General features: G+C 49.4%; 1 protein-coding gene across 1 annotated transcript in view; it reads right to left on the reverse strand.

The window, feature by feature from the left end:
- Positions 1-9,763: 9,763 nt before the first annotated feature.
- Positions 9,764-14,622, reverse strand: part of SLC6A2 (solute carrier family 6 member 2) — a 37,361-nt gene continuing 32,502 nt past the window's right edge. The window contains exons 10-14 of the mRNA XM_068527821.1: positions 13,777-13,876; positions 12,701-12,801; positions 12,038-12,205; positions 10,424-10,495; positions 9,764-9,787 (exon numbers count right to left, since the gene is read on the reverse strand). Of these exons, the coding sequence (XP_068383922.1) occupies positions 9,764-9,787; positions 10,424-10,495; positions 12,038-12,205; positions 12,701-12,801; positions 13,777-13,876 (465 nt within the window). The remainder of the gene's footprint in view (positions 9,788-10,423; positions 10,496-12,037; positions 12,206-12,700; positions 12,802-13,776; positions 13,877-14,622) is intronic.

Raw genomic sequence — 14,622 nt, forward strand, 5'->3', positions numbered from 1 at the left:
AGGGGGCCCTCTTGCCGGCATGGGCTCCAAGTGCAACCTGGGGGGGGCGGGGGCGGGGGCGGGGCGGGCCCTCCCCTCCCCTCCCCTCCCCTCCCCTCCCCTCCCCTCCCCGCTCCGACAGTGTTCCATTGGACTTGGGTAGGGGATGAACACCCCACTGGGGAGTCGAGGTGCCTCTGGCTGGCTCAGCCAATTTGTAACCGAAAATTTGGTCCCTGTCCCCGATGCCAAATGAGAATAACGAGGGCAAGGTTTTGAGGATAAAGGAAAGAAGAATTTCTTAATGTGCCAGCAAATGAGGAGGGTAACAGACTAACATCTTGACAACTACCGTCCTACTCTCTGAAAGAGGGCAGGTCTATTTAAGGAGAATTTTGAGGGTAGGGATCGCAAGACTATGTGACTGAGACCTCGCTGGGCTGGAGCCGCTTCTTTTGATACTTCCGTGATTCATGGACATTATGGTGATCTGCCTCTGGTCAAGGCAGACCAGACTGACTGTGTTTCTGCTGACTGCTTGATCCTACACACCTGTGATTCAGGATAAAAAGAAATAGCCAAACAGGCTAGAGCCTATCAGCATAGTTAGCAGAGAGAAGCAGCATGTGTACATTATTTGAATTAATACATGAGTTAAAAGAGGTCAGTTGTTAGAATTTTAACTCTATATTTGGCTACAAGCAGACGTATCTGCCTGCTCAGCCAGTTAGAGGTGCCTCTGTAAATGCCAACCCAGGTCAGTCTGTCCTCACCTGCAAGATCTGCGTCCCGAATCCCCATAACTTGAGGCCAAGGGAGTCATTGATCTCACCCCATAGGACAGAGAAACCCTTTATCTATGGCCACTCAGACCATGGTGCTTTCCACAAGGGCCCCTGCCATTGTCAGCAGATGATGGAATTCAGGTGAGGAAGCCACGAAAGGGAGGTAATGACCAGTGTCCTCCCAATATCCTCATCCTCTTCCTAAGATCCTCTTCCTGATTCTGTCCAGAGAAGCAATGTATCCAGTTACACAGTCTTTCTCCCACCCCAGACTCTCTTACAGCTAAAGTTGCCAGGTTACATGAATCTGGCCAATGAGATGTAGATGAACATCCAGGTAGGTTTCTAGGAAATCTACTCTTCTTCAGAGTCAAGAGGCACAGATTCAGCAGGCCTCTGCCCTTTGCTCTTTCTCTTTATTTCCCTTCTTCCTGCCTGAAAGTTGGGCAAGATGTCAGCAGGTGGATTAACCATTTTTCTCCATGACTGTGAGAACCGCATGCTGTAGATGGTAGAACAGGAAGCCAGAAGGAGTCCAAATCCTTGATGACTTTCTTAAGCATCACCAGAGGCATCCTGGGCTTCTGGGCATGTCCAGGAGGAGATCCTCACTAAAGTCCTTCTCCAGAACCGGGGACACCTCTCCCTTTTCTTCCTGCTGAAGAACAATCATCTCTCTGACTCATTGCCTATTTGTTACAAGAAAATGAGAAAAACTCATTGTTAAGAGACCATGGTTAGATTTCAGTTACATGCAGCCACTTATCCTAACGCATATAACGTTTTTGCTTCTTGATAGTGAGTCCAGATGGACATAAGAACCAGACGGCATGGCATTGGGGTGTGTATGGAGAAAGCCAGCAAAGATATTTTCCTTGAGATACAGGAAAGTTCTGTTCAAGATGAAATCTCTTACTTTGTGATCTAGGGCAAGTCATTTACTTCCTAGCATCATGTAGGCAAATTATATTTATATATAAATGTATATAGATTTAAGTGCATGCATATATGCATATATAACGTGTATATAAAGTATGTATATGTGTACAAATTACAAATGTGTATATATATGAATTTATTTTCATATTTATTTTCATATCTAGTACTTATTTGTAATTGAAGAGGGTGTTGGAACTATTTGAGGACCCATGCCCCTACCAGCTGGACCATGGTATGCCTGGATGGCTGGGGACCAAGGAATATGGCACATCTGAGTGGTTAGAAGCACAGACTGCAGCCAGACTTCCTGGCTTCAAATCCCAGCCCCACCAGCTAGTGAGTTGTCTCTTCTCTTTGTGTCTCCACTTTCCCCACTTACAAATGGGGATAATAATACTACCTCATCGACTCATTAAGAGGATTCAGAGAGTTGCAATTTGTAAAGCACTGGGAATAGTAACTGCGGCGGGATAGGCTAATGTGCTTGTTAATTGAATGTCAGCCCAGTGCATTGGCCTTGTCCAAGGTCCTGATGCTCCTAAGGTCTCAGTCCTCCTGGGAACCATGGCCTGTGAGACCTGGATGGCCCCATTTTCTATTTTAACAAAGCCAGGTCCTGCTTGTGCCGTGTTCCCTTCCAATCCCAAAACTCCGGTGGGGAGCTCTATACATTCAATTGCTTACCTAAAAATTCTAGTCTTGGCTCTGACACTCCCTGATTTGATTCTGCAGCTCACTTGAAATGTCAGAGTGGCAATGTCCTTCCTTATCTGTGAAGTGAGTTTGCCTCATTTATCGGCCCTGCCCTCTCACTCCTCTCCATTGATAGGTTATTGTTACCATCAAGTGACTGGAGATGGGAGTCAGGGGTCAATGGCAACTACCAGGGAAGTCTGGGGCGCTGTGGTGCAAGAACAGAAATGTAGCAAGAACCTGGGAATGGACTCAGGGTGGGCAGTAGGCAGGTGCCCTGTTGTTGGCCTGACCATGGCCTTCACGTCTGCCCCAGGCTCACCGTTGCCAGAAGCTGGGTTTTTGCTTCAGGCCTCTCCTCTTCTGACTCCACATCTTCCGGTCCTAGGCTGAGACTCCGGACTGGAGCCTGAAGCTGCAGTAGGTGGGGTAGCTGCTCCCTCTATATTCTTTGCTGTAGAAACAATCAACCGTGGCTCAAGGGTATGTTCTGGCCACGACCCCTGCTGGGCCTTCTCTGGGGACAGAGATGGTTTCCCTTGATTTCCTGCAGCCCAACCCCTTACCTTCATGCCCTGCTAGGGGCCCAGCTCAGCCCCTCCTAGGCCTGATGACAAGCCAGTAGCTAATAAGAAAGACATCAGAAGCCAATCACTTGCCAGCTCTTTCAGGAGCCTCTGGTTACCACACTTCTGTCTCCAGCTCTTCTGGGTCATAGCTGAGGTCAGGGCCTCCCTGAGACATGGCCCAGCTGAGGGAACATCTCCCTTGCCAGCAGCCTAATGGGGACTGACAGCGGAGGGCTTGTGAGGCAGCCAGGTCCTGCAGGAGGTTGGCTGCTGCCTGGCAAGGCCTGTGGAGGCTGGTATTTCCGAAGCTGGAACTTCCTGCCCAGTGGTCACGTGCACTCAGGCCCAAGGAGACTCAGATTTGGCTACTCAGACCCCAGTTCAAACCTCTGGGGCAGTTTCCTAAGGAGGGGACAAGGGAACAGAGACATTGTTTCGGCTACATGAAAACACAGCAGTAGCTGGGCTGCCTTTGAAATGGGCAAAGATGGGTGAGAAGGAGAAGAAATAGATCATCATTATGTAACTGACAGGTACTAAACATATAACAACGAGCTGTGTAAGCTAGCACTATTCTGAATCCAATATTAATATTTAATCCTATCTATGATCCCATGAGGTGGTGGGGTCATTGTCATTCCCATGGATCGATGATAAACTGAGGCAAAGGGAGGTTAAGTAACTTGCCCAAGTCTTCACACAGTTGAGTGATGGAACCAGGATTTGGATCCAGGCACTGTGGCCCCAGAGAGGTTGCTCTTAAGTGTTCATCATCTTATTTGATCCTGCCGATCCTCTTGGCAGTCTTATTCCCACTCTTCAGAAGCTAGAGAGACTCAGATTTTACATAACTTGTCCAAGATTCCACAGGAGTAAGTAGTAGAGCTGGTATTCAAACCCAGGTCTAACCTGACTCAAAACCTTTGTTCTTTTCACTAATCCAGGGCAAACCACAGACCTCAGGCCAAATCCAGCCCACCACCTGTCTTGTAAATAAAGCTACTTCTATGCTACAACAGGAGAGTTGAGTACTTCTGACAGAGACCTTTACAGAAAATGTTTGCTGAAACCTACACTAAAAACGTAGAATGGGTGAAAAGTAGCAACTCCCACTCCTGTCTATCAGCAGCTGCCTGGAAAGGTAGTCATTCACATTTTAGTGTGAATTCACCAATCACATCTGTGGTCGCTCCCTGAGAGTATATCACAGAGTCAAAAACAGAAGGGGGGACTTCCCTGGTGGTCCAGTGGTTAAGACTCCACCCTTCCACTGCAGGGGGCATGGGGTTCCATCCCAAGTCAGGGAAATAAGATCCTGTATGCCACGCAGTGCGGCCAAAAAACCCCCCAAACAAACAAACAAAAAACAGAAGGGACTTTACAGAATCACCTAATTCAACCTTTTCATTTTACCGATTGGAAAGCTAAGGTTTAATAACAGTTGCCAGGAAAACAGATGAGATATTGGATCTGGGGTGGATTAAAATGAAAAGTCAACATAATGCAGGGCGATGGAGATTTAGAAATGAACTCTGTTGTCATACTAATTTCATTTGGGGTGAGGACACAGAGAGATGCCATGTACTATCGGAAGAAAGAGGCCCCCAAAGGTAATATATACCTGTGAGTCTTCAACATTTGAGAATCTGATGAATGTATCAATTCTCTCTCCCAGAAAGGTAGACACAAACTCATGCACACAAAAATTTGCGATTCATTTCAGAAGGTTCTGATATTTCTGAAGCCTATCCATGAACACTTAGTGTTAATAACCCCTGACCCATTGCACAGATGAACAAATTGAGGCCTAGGGAGAGACTCCACATATCAGGGCCTTTTGGAAGGAGATAAAAATGAACCTCTATCTCTCCAAACATAGGACAGGAGTGCGATTAAAATTGGGACATTTCAAAAGCCCACCAGTTTCTTAAAGTGAAGCCCACCTGTGAGGCTTCTCCAACTACATTTGTCAGCCTAGGGGACAGAGTGGCAGACAGCCCCCCAGAAGAGCTGCCCTTTCCCCCTCTGCCCCAGGCTCCCTCCTCTACTCCTGCAGGGCCCCTTATTAAATGTCTGCAGGCGTGAGGGGAGGGCTGGAAGCAATGTGGCTGCCTTTTGTTTGATTCATTATAATAAACCCTAACTCCAATTCTGGAGGTAAAATTTAAATGATCAGATGATAATACCCCCTCTGGGATGTCTGCCCAACTCCAATTCAACAAGCCAAACCCACCCTGACATCTTTGGCATAAATGTATTTGACTTTCCCAATGCTGCTGTGCAAGGTTGGGTTCATGGCTATCCAAAAAAAAAAAAAAAAATTCCATAAGCTCCAAATGGAAGGGACCTTAGAGGTATGCAACCCCCTCTCACAGCCCTACCTGACACTGAGTTCCCTCTACAACCTCCCTAAGAGACATCACTGGGGTGCTCACTACTTCCGGCACCATCCCATGCTCTGTTTGGCCTCAATTCAGCCCTGGGGCCCACCACCCACTCCCTGACAGCCTTTACATACTTGAAGACATAGACTGAATTGTTGCTTGTCAATACCTCCCTTATATTGGTGTCACTGTCTATCTGCATACTTGCGTTAAAAATAACAATGTAAGGTCACACCTTCCCCAAACAATACAATATAGCACTAAGGCCCTAAGTGTTAGTGTATCCCTCTTCCTAGAAAACTGCACACAAGTGCTAAATTGCACATTCATTTCCATCCAACTGGAAGTTCTGATGCCCTTGAAATTCAGCCCTAGAAACGAAAAAGCAAAACTACTAACTTGGTATCCACTTTCTACTTAAATAAAAATGTGTCAATCTCAGAGCTAGGATTACGGATTTAACTCCCCCCCAGTCTTCCGTTCCATGGGTTATCAAACGAGTTGTTTGGGTGAAAGGTGGGCCACTGTGACCAGAAGCTCTACTTTACTAGCTGGAGGCTGATCACAGAAGACCCATTGGACTTAATTTGTAGCATTTTACCTTCACGCCAGAAAGAATTCCACTACCAGATACATGGCACAGGAAATATCCTTTATTATTCTGTACACTTAATTTTCCATGAAGAGAACAGCTTCTAAAATAAACGCACACCAGATATAGAAATCTGCATGACATTGGAACAGTCCATGACACAGGGCGCCACTGAAAGAGTCCTTATTTACATAGAAGTGGAGAAACAGAGGGATGAGGGCGGGAACCCCAAAAGCAACTTCACATTCACCAGAATTTTGGTGACTTCTATGATCGCAGCTATAGCCATGCTGCACATCGCAGAGCTGTGGATTTTGGGACTCATAAGAGCATGAAAACTTACCCTCAAATTCCACAAAACAAAAGGGTTGGATTTATTGTTTAAAATACCAAGTGTTTCTGACATCAGTTGAAGAAATGTTGTCGAAAGAGGAACTACTGAATGTCCTGAAAAATCATAGTTCTGATATGTCTCTGCTCAGTAGTAGGTTATTGGTCACTAGATCATTCTGGAAAGTCCTACAGTAAACCATGTGCTTCCTTCATTGTAAATTTACAACAATAACATTGTTACGGAGACAGGAAATTTTTTTTACTGGATGGGACCTTTGATCTCTGATCCAACCCTTGCTTTTACAGACAGAGAACTCTGAAGCCCATGGAGGTGGAGCCCCTCTCCCCAGGTGACCCAGTAAGACAGCCGCAGACCCAGGTCTGTGCAACTCTAAATGCTGTACTGTTTCCCCCACGCCACACTCCCTCTCTGTTCTTCTCCCTTCCATGGCTTTCAAAGGAAATAAAGAAATGAAATGAGCTCAGTGGGCTTCTTACTAAGAAATGACATCTTTGGTAAGAATGTTCGGTCTCACATTAACGGGATCATTTGGCAAGAGACTGGCTCCCACCTGGGCCGGAACCCCTCTGAGAATTAAGGCAGCTTTGAGGACCTTTATTTGGCACGACATTTGGCAAGAGTTGGCAGGTCCCCTTCTCCTCTGTCTCATTCGCATCTAGAATGAAGACCGACTCACAGGTTGACACTAAATGTTATAATTAGACACTGAGTAGATGTTAACGGGATGGTATTAAACAGATATTTTTACACTTCATGGAAAATAATAATTCTTTAAAAAATCTGGTAAAGTATCAAAAGTGCTCTATACAGTACACAGGAGCACCCTTATCCGGGATAACCTCTACTATCAAAAAAAAGGCCTCAAATAAGAAGTCAAACATTACTTATGATAAAGCCCATGCTCCCTCTCCATCAAGTGTGGGTGAAAGGTGAACCCAGAAGGTCTGCCAGCACCTCCTCGAAAATGTCCATGGGTGTCCCGGGTCCCCCCATCTCCAGAGCCCCTCCCCAGGCTCGGGAGCCAACTTCCCCCGCAAGGCAGCACCACTGGGTTGGTTGGTGTTGGTTCAGCTAGCACCACATCTCTGATTCGCCTTCGGACAAATGTCTGGAGGCAGAAGGGCCACGTGCAGTTGGCAAAGCGCAAACGTCAGGCTCTCTCTGAAGGGTGCCCCTGATACACAGGCTTTTCTGACTCATTTCTGCCAAGTAGACTCAGCTTTTCACAACCCGCTGTTCCCTAGAGTGACTATTTTCATCAAAGGAGAGCAGCTAAATCATTTCCTCTCTAGCAACCAGCTAGAGGAGAATAAATGACATCCCCCCACCCCCCTTCTTCCAACACATTGTTCTTTTGCTAAGAAATATGCCTTGGTCACTTGACTGGATGGATTTTTGTTTATGTTTAATGACAGCCCTGGATGGGGTGAACCATATTGTGCTGGGAATTTCAAAGTGCTCTCAGCTGAGAGTCAGGGGCTCTGACTTGAGGGTCCAACTGGATCCCTTAGTAGCTGGGGAACCTTGAGCAAGAATGACTGAAATGCTGGACCTTGGTTTTCTCACCTGGAGAATGGGGACACAGAAGCCAGCCCTGCAGTACTTGCTGGGCGGATGGGAGTGAACGTGGATGAAAGTGCTTTGTTAAAAACAAACAAACAAACAAACAAAAAAAATGTCACACCTAGGGAGGAATTATCCTTCACGGGCGGATTCAGTCACTTGTGAGGCCAAATTCCATCAGTGACGGGTCACCCTGCTCTCATCCCCAGACCCCTACCTGTTTGTTCCACTCTGTTGGATGCTCCCAGGCCCCATCTTTTTCAGGGTCCAAGACACCTGCCACTTGGGCTGTCTCAGATTTTGAACTGAACTTTTTATATGGAAAGATCCAAAGTCTCCTGATTGTCCTACTTTTCTTTAAAGAATGACATAAGGACCCTGTCCCTGGGAGAAAACCACCTCCCTGCCCCCAGCCGGCCCATCTTCCACAGACTGCATGATCAATAGATTAGGGTCAGTGACACCCCACTTTCCCCAAAGCACCTTTTGGATGTGTGTCACCCTCTACTCCCAGTGGAAATGATGTGGCCTTTTTTTTTGCCCAAGATACTGCAACAGGGGCTCCCACAGTCAGGACGATAACCCACAACTCTAGATTGCCAATGAGAGCGTAAGAAACTCAGACCATAAACAGAAATTCCAAATGGATGCCACCGACTTACCAAACTAGAAATAGCTTCTCTGAATGAGCTGAGACTAGCCACCAGCACCACCAGAGGGCACCACTTATAAGTTTGTATCAGAAATCAACCTGAAATTCTCTACAGCCGCCAACCTGCTCCGTCAATTGAGACTATTCTCCCCTCAACCTGAGTGACCAGGGTGCTATATGCTTGGTTCCATGCTGCCCTCCACGGTGCAAAGTATGGCACATGAAGAGAGACAAAGGGAGTTTTCAGCGCCCACTCCCCATCACTCAAGACTCCTGGTCCGGGCTGGGTGGGATTCCCAGGGACAGGCTTTGCAGGTGTCTGTGAACAATACAGAAACAGACAGCCTGTCGGCTGTGCCCTTGGACACCCACCTGGCCCTGTGAGGACAGCAGAGGATCCCGTAGCGGAGACACGCAGCTGGCCTTGCTGGGTTCCTGTCCTGAGTCGCCCAGGAAGGTCTCAGGAGCCACAGGTAGGTTCCTGAGCTCCGTGCATCTGACAGAGCGAGACCCGCATGTTGTCTCTACAGACTTGTCTGCTTCCTCTGCAGAAGCCACTCACTGCGACACCCATAGCTCTGGACCCTCTGAGCGCCAGAAACCAGAAGAATATTCCAGAACACACACAAATCAAACCCAGGTCAACCAGAGTGAAAACTAATCTATGAAGATTTCTGCTCACGATCCCCCAGAGCTTCTATCCACGGACTTCATAACAGTGACAAATATCCCCAAGCTCCCCAACCCAGGTCCAAACAACAGAGCACTGACCGGGGCAGACGAGAGAGGCAAGATCTCTGTACCTCCCAAACTCAGCTGGGCTTTTTATTTGTGTTTTGGTTTTACGGTGTCTGACCAAAAAGCAACATCCTCTGTCTCATTTGGTGGACTGAGGATTTCTTCTGCGGCCCAAAGTACCAGCAAACGAGGTGGGGAGTTCTGCCCGAGCCCGTGGACGTCAGCTCGGGCCGGCTCCCACACTGGGTGAGACTTCCTCAAAACTAAAGAGGTTCAACAGAAGTCATTTTTTCCTGTTCCCTCCTCTCCTCTTCTCCCACAAGGCTTACCAATCCAAGCTCACAGCCCTCAGGCCAGGTGAACAGAAGGTGAACGAAAACCAGGTCACTAAATCAGTTGTAACTTGGAAAAGAGGAAGAGGGGGGTCGGAGAGGAATCCCCAGACAGTGTCTGGGGTGGTAGGAAGCCTTTGACCTGAACGTTGGTGCAGCAGGGTTCCTCCTCGGGGTCAGATTCAGATGGCCAGCCAGTGTTCCAACTGCAGAGGAAGACAGCAAGGCTGTTAGGCAAGGGCCAGGGCGGGCAGGGACCGAGGGACAAGGGCCAGCTGAGAAGGGCAGTAAGACACATGGAGGGGCAGAAAACACAGCTGCTTCCTTCAAAGACCCGGAGAACACGCAGGCCAATCCCCTAATTGTCACTGGCACCCAGAAAGGGCAAAGGAACCTTCACAAAGTCACACAGTATGTCTGAAGCAGGGGGGGCTCACCGGGACCCTCCTGGCTCCCCCACCCCCATATTTTACAGGGGAAAAGGGTAGGACTCAGGTCAACACGTTACTGATGTACCTACAGCGCTTCCTTCAAGATAAGAAATCCTCAGCCTAATTTGGGGATACTCCGTGGTCACAACTCAAAGAGGGAGAACCGAGTTTAGGAGAGTCTGGGCGTTTGGTATCTCAGGACCAAGGAGTGGAGGGGCAGGTGAAAGCTGGTAGAAGGCAGAAGACAGGCCCCTCTCCTCCGTTCGTAACATCACACCCCCAGGGGCTATAGCCCGCAGCTGCTCTGGGTTTTCTGGAGTGTGGTGTGTGGTCTTGCCTCCGATGGCACAGCAGGGAGCAGTAGGGCCCCCGCCCCGTGGCCCCCATCAAAATGGTCCAAGCTGCACCTACTTGGAACTGCCTGACATCCCTCTGGGCCACCAGGTGATGCTCGTTCTCTGGGGTGATGCCATAGGCCAGTCTCTGTGAAAGGACGGAGAAGGGGAGGAGGCCTCAGCTTGGCCCAGGGACACCCTTCCAGCAGCCCAGAGGACACCACACATCAGGGCCACCTGCTATTTGGCCCTGAAGTCTCACATGGACAGCAGGAGAGGTTCGTACAAGACACTCCCCACCCTGGTTTGTGGAGCTGCTTGGTTCACTTTGAGACATTCATCCAGTGAATGTTTATTGAGTCAATGACTGTAGTCACACACTGGCCTAGGCCCTGGGGATCCAGAGCTGAAGGCCACCCACACATTCTGCTTTGGGGGAGCTTACAGCTCATGGAAGGGGCTGACAATGAACAGAAACACACACCGGCAATTTTACAACCACGATCGGAGTCAGTGCTGCAGAGGTCAAGTTCAGAGCACAATGAGAACTCAGTGATGGGACCTCAGCCCTGCCTGGGGATTGGGGCCGCCTCCTTGGGCTGTAGACACAGGGTGGACCCAGGGAATGTGTCTGGAATCAATGCCTGATCACTAGAGGGGGATCCCAAAGTGTGGAGAATAAAAAGCTCAAAGCAGGTCCTGGTTCCACGTCCGGGATGAGCTCACGGAACACGGGTCCTCCCAGTGACCCAGAGGCTCCTGGACTTCGGGATTTCACGGACAGGAAACACGTCACAAGGGGGAGGGGGTGGACACAGCCCTGCCTGGGACCCTCTGCCCTAAGTTCCTGTACAGCTCACTCCTTTACGTCCTCCTGTGTCTTTCTGTCCCCTCATGAGAACATGAGCTCCGGGGAGCGTGTCTAGGGCTGAGGATACTGCCTGCCCCGTACAGATACTCAGTAAATATCTGTGAAGGAAGTGGATAAAGGAATGAAGGGATGAGATCTTTATAAGTAAGGACATGAGGAAAAGACTATCACCATTATTTATAAAAGAAAGGGCATTTAACAACCAAAGTACAGGAAAGACATAATTTTAGTTAAAAGGCAGATCATGCGTATATGTATCTGCAACGTACACAGGTCAAAGAAGAAAATGTATTTTGGAAATCTCTGGTTTAGGCTGCTCAGGTATCAGGTTCACAACAGAAGCAGGTGGAAGCCAAGATACAAGGTCACGGTGAGTTTGGATGGGGAGAGTGGGGGACATCTGGGGACATGACAAACCTTAGGAGGTGGGACACAGGAGTGGGCACAGTTAATGCAGATTAACTGCTCCTTAGGGGAATGGAGGGCTGAGCTCCTCACATAAACAACGGTAGGAACAGAGTGGGAGCACACAGTGCATATGACGTTCAACACGAGAGCAGGTGCCGCGTGGTGACCATCTACCGTGTGCCAGGCGCTGTGCCAAGCACTTCCTTTCACCTCTCAAGGTCTGTATGATTACCCCAGGTCACAAATGTGGAACCTGAGGCTTGGGGGTAAATAACGTGGCCAACGTGGCAGGTCCGTGTGACTCTAGATTCCGTGTCCTTCTGTCTCCCTCTTTCACCCCAGCGGGAACGACTCGGGATGCCCCCTCCCGTGCTGTCCCCCACCCTCCCCCAGGCTCGGCCCAGAGCTCACCTCGCGAAGGGAGCCCCGCGTGCTGAGGAACTTGTAGACGACGTAGGCGGGCACCAGGACCATGGAGGAGCCCGCGATGCCCCACCCGACCCAGTTGGCCCAGAGTGGGAAGATGTAGTCATCGTAGGTGAGCGGCTTGAAGTTGATGATGCTCACGACCACCACAAACTGGGGGGAAGGGACAGAAGGAAGAGGGAGAGAGACAAGGAGAGGGGAGAGAGAGGGAAGGAGGTGGGAGAGAGGGAGGGGCGCAGAGAGGGACCAGAGGGAAGTGAGGACCAGCGTGTGAGACGGACGCAGGAATGGAGAGGATGAGGAAGGGGGGAGATGGAGAGAGAAAGGAGGAAGAATCCAAGTAAGGAAGGATAACAAAAAGGAGACAAAGAAACAGGAGCGATACAAAGAGGAGAAGACTAGAAAGGTGACCTTGGAACTGAGTGGTGGCACAGACAGCCCCCGGCCCAGACCTGGCCCCAGGCTGGCGACCCCGCTCATGTGCAGCCTCCTGGGAATCAACAGGGCAGAGCATCCTGAGCATCTGTCTGCGTGACCAGGGCCCTGCATCCCAACCTCCTCCCCTCAGAAGCAAAGATCCCCACCCCCACCCTCACCCCAGACACACAGCACCCCTCCCCCGAGGATGCCTAACCCCACACTACACACCAGGAGGAACGCAGGGCTGACAAACTTCCAGCAGAGTCTCCAGTACAGGCCCGGCTTGAACCCCATCATCTGCTGGATGTCGTTGCTGAACCTGTCCACACCTGCGCACACACAGGGCAGGCCCATCACAGCGGCCCCTGCAGAGCCTGGGGCCACCCCTGCTGCCTTCCCAAGAGGGTCTGTCCCCAGGTGGAGAGCAGAACAGTATCTCCTAAGACGGGGATACCCTGGCACTTAGGAGACCTGGGGACAGGCACTTGGCCGGTTCAGAACAGGGGAGAGAACACACTCAGGGGTAGCACCCCCTTGTAGGTGCCACCCCAATTCCTTTTTCAGAGGGAAAACCAGGGCTCGGGGAGGGGAGGGGACTTGGCCCTGGTTACACAGCCAGGGTGGCCTGACTCCAAAGCCCAGCTCTTTCCTCCCGCTCCCTCTCTCTTAAAACAATGATGGCTGTGTATATAGAGCTTTCCCCGACTTTAATCTGGGAGAAGAGACCAGACTCTTTCCAGTGAGTAGAAAAGAGCGAGTGACACATGGGGAAGAAATGAACAATGACGACACATTTCACCTTCTACCACGTTCTCCCCATTCAGCTCTGGAGTAAGGTTGCCAGAGAAGACAGAGGACACTCAGTTACATCTGAATTTCGGAGAGACAACAGAAGTCATTCTGGTTTAGGTAATTTCATGCCATATTTGGGACATATACTAAAAAAAATGATTCATTATCTGAAATTCAAGTTTAACTGGATGTGTTTTATCCCAGATTTGCTAAACCTGGCAACCCTACTCTAGAATGAATTACATGGCTTGAGGAGCAGCGGCTTCCTCTGAGTTCCTCTCTAACAGCTGACACTGATGCCTTTGGGGCCTTTGTGTCCTCCTTTTAAAGGGAGCTCATGCAAAGGTGAGCTGAGGGCTGGGAGAGCTGCGCCCAGTAAGCAACTCATTCACCTCTGGGATCAGCCAGCGACTGCCCTGGAAATGGAAAGCCCCTTTGCACCTCCAGGTGAAAAGGCTCCAGAAGCACACGGGGCCCGAGGCTTTGCCACACGCTCAGGACCCAGCACGTACCATAAAACCAGGAGACGCCTATGGCCTCCATGAGCACAGCAAACAGAATGGAGGTCCCCGCCGCAAACGTGTCCAGCAGGGTCAGCACGTATATTCCACCCTGGGGCATGGACAGAGAAAGCCTGAGGCCATGATGGATAGAAATGGCTATCAACTGTTACATCCATCAAAATTTAGCTGTCCCCTGTCCCGCTCACTCAGAACTCACACCCACCCCCAACAGAGATAATGGGATTTCTGGTGCTACTGTGTTGCTGCTATGTATTCTACGTATTCACTGGGTCTGAGGGTGGGGACTTCAGCCAGTAAAAAGCAAGATGGATTTTATCAATGAAAAAAAAAATGTTGCCTGCCGTATCAGTAAACAAAAGATGTTGCAGCCATCACATTATAGCCGCCGCTCTGAAGGTGAGCTCTGAGGGAATTCAGGATAGAAACAGGATGCCCGCCATCTAGCAGTCAGCAAAAAGCTCGGATACTGGCCCTAGATAGCTGAGGTCCATATCAAAGGCATGATTTCAGTGAGCCCAAACTCTTGCATCTTCCCATACACGGAAAAGCACGAAATTCCTTAACTTGAGATGTCTGGTTTTCTTTGGTCAACAGTAATCTTTTGATGTAACAACTACCTGATCTTTGCTGCAAAAACTCACGTATCCTGGCTCCTCCCTTACCTCTCTGGAGCAGTCCCTCAGAGCAATCTGAGATGCTGTGTCCCAGGCTTAAGTCCTCAGTTTTGTCCACCGAATAAAACATAATTCTCAGCTTTCAGGTTGTGCACTTTTTTCAGCTGGCAGTTTAAAATGGACTTTTGCTGCCACCCCCAAACCAACAAGCAGTTGAAAG

The sequence above is a fragment of the Eschrichtius robustus genome, chromosome 19 (genome assembly GCF_028021215.1).
Source record: "Eschrichtius robustus isolate mEscRob2 chromosome 19, mEscRob2.pri, whole genome shotgun sequence".
In the NCBI taxonomy this organism is placed as follows: domain Eukaryota; kingdom Metazoa; phylum Chordata; class Mammalia; order Artiodactyla; family Eschrichtiidae; genus Eschrichtius; species Eschrichtius robustus.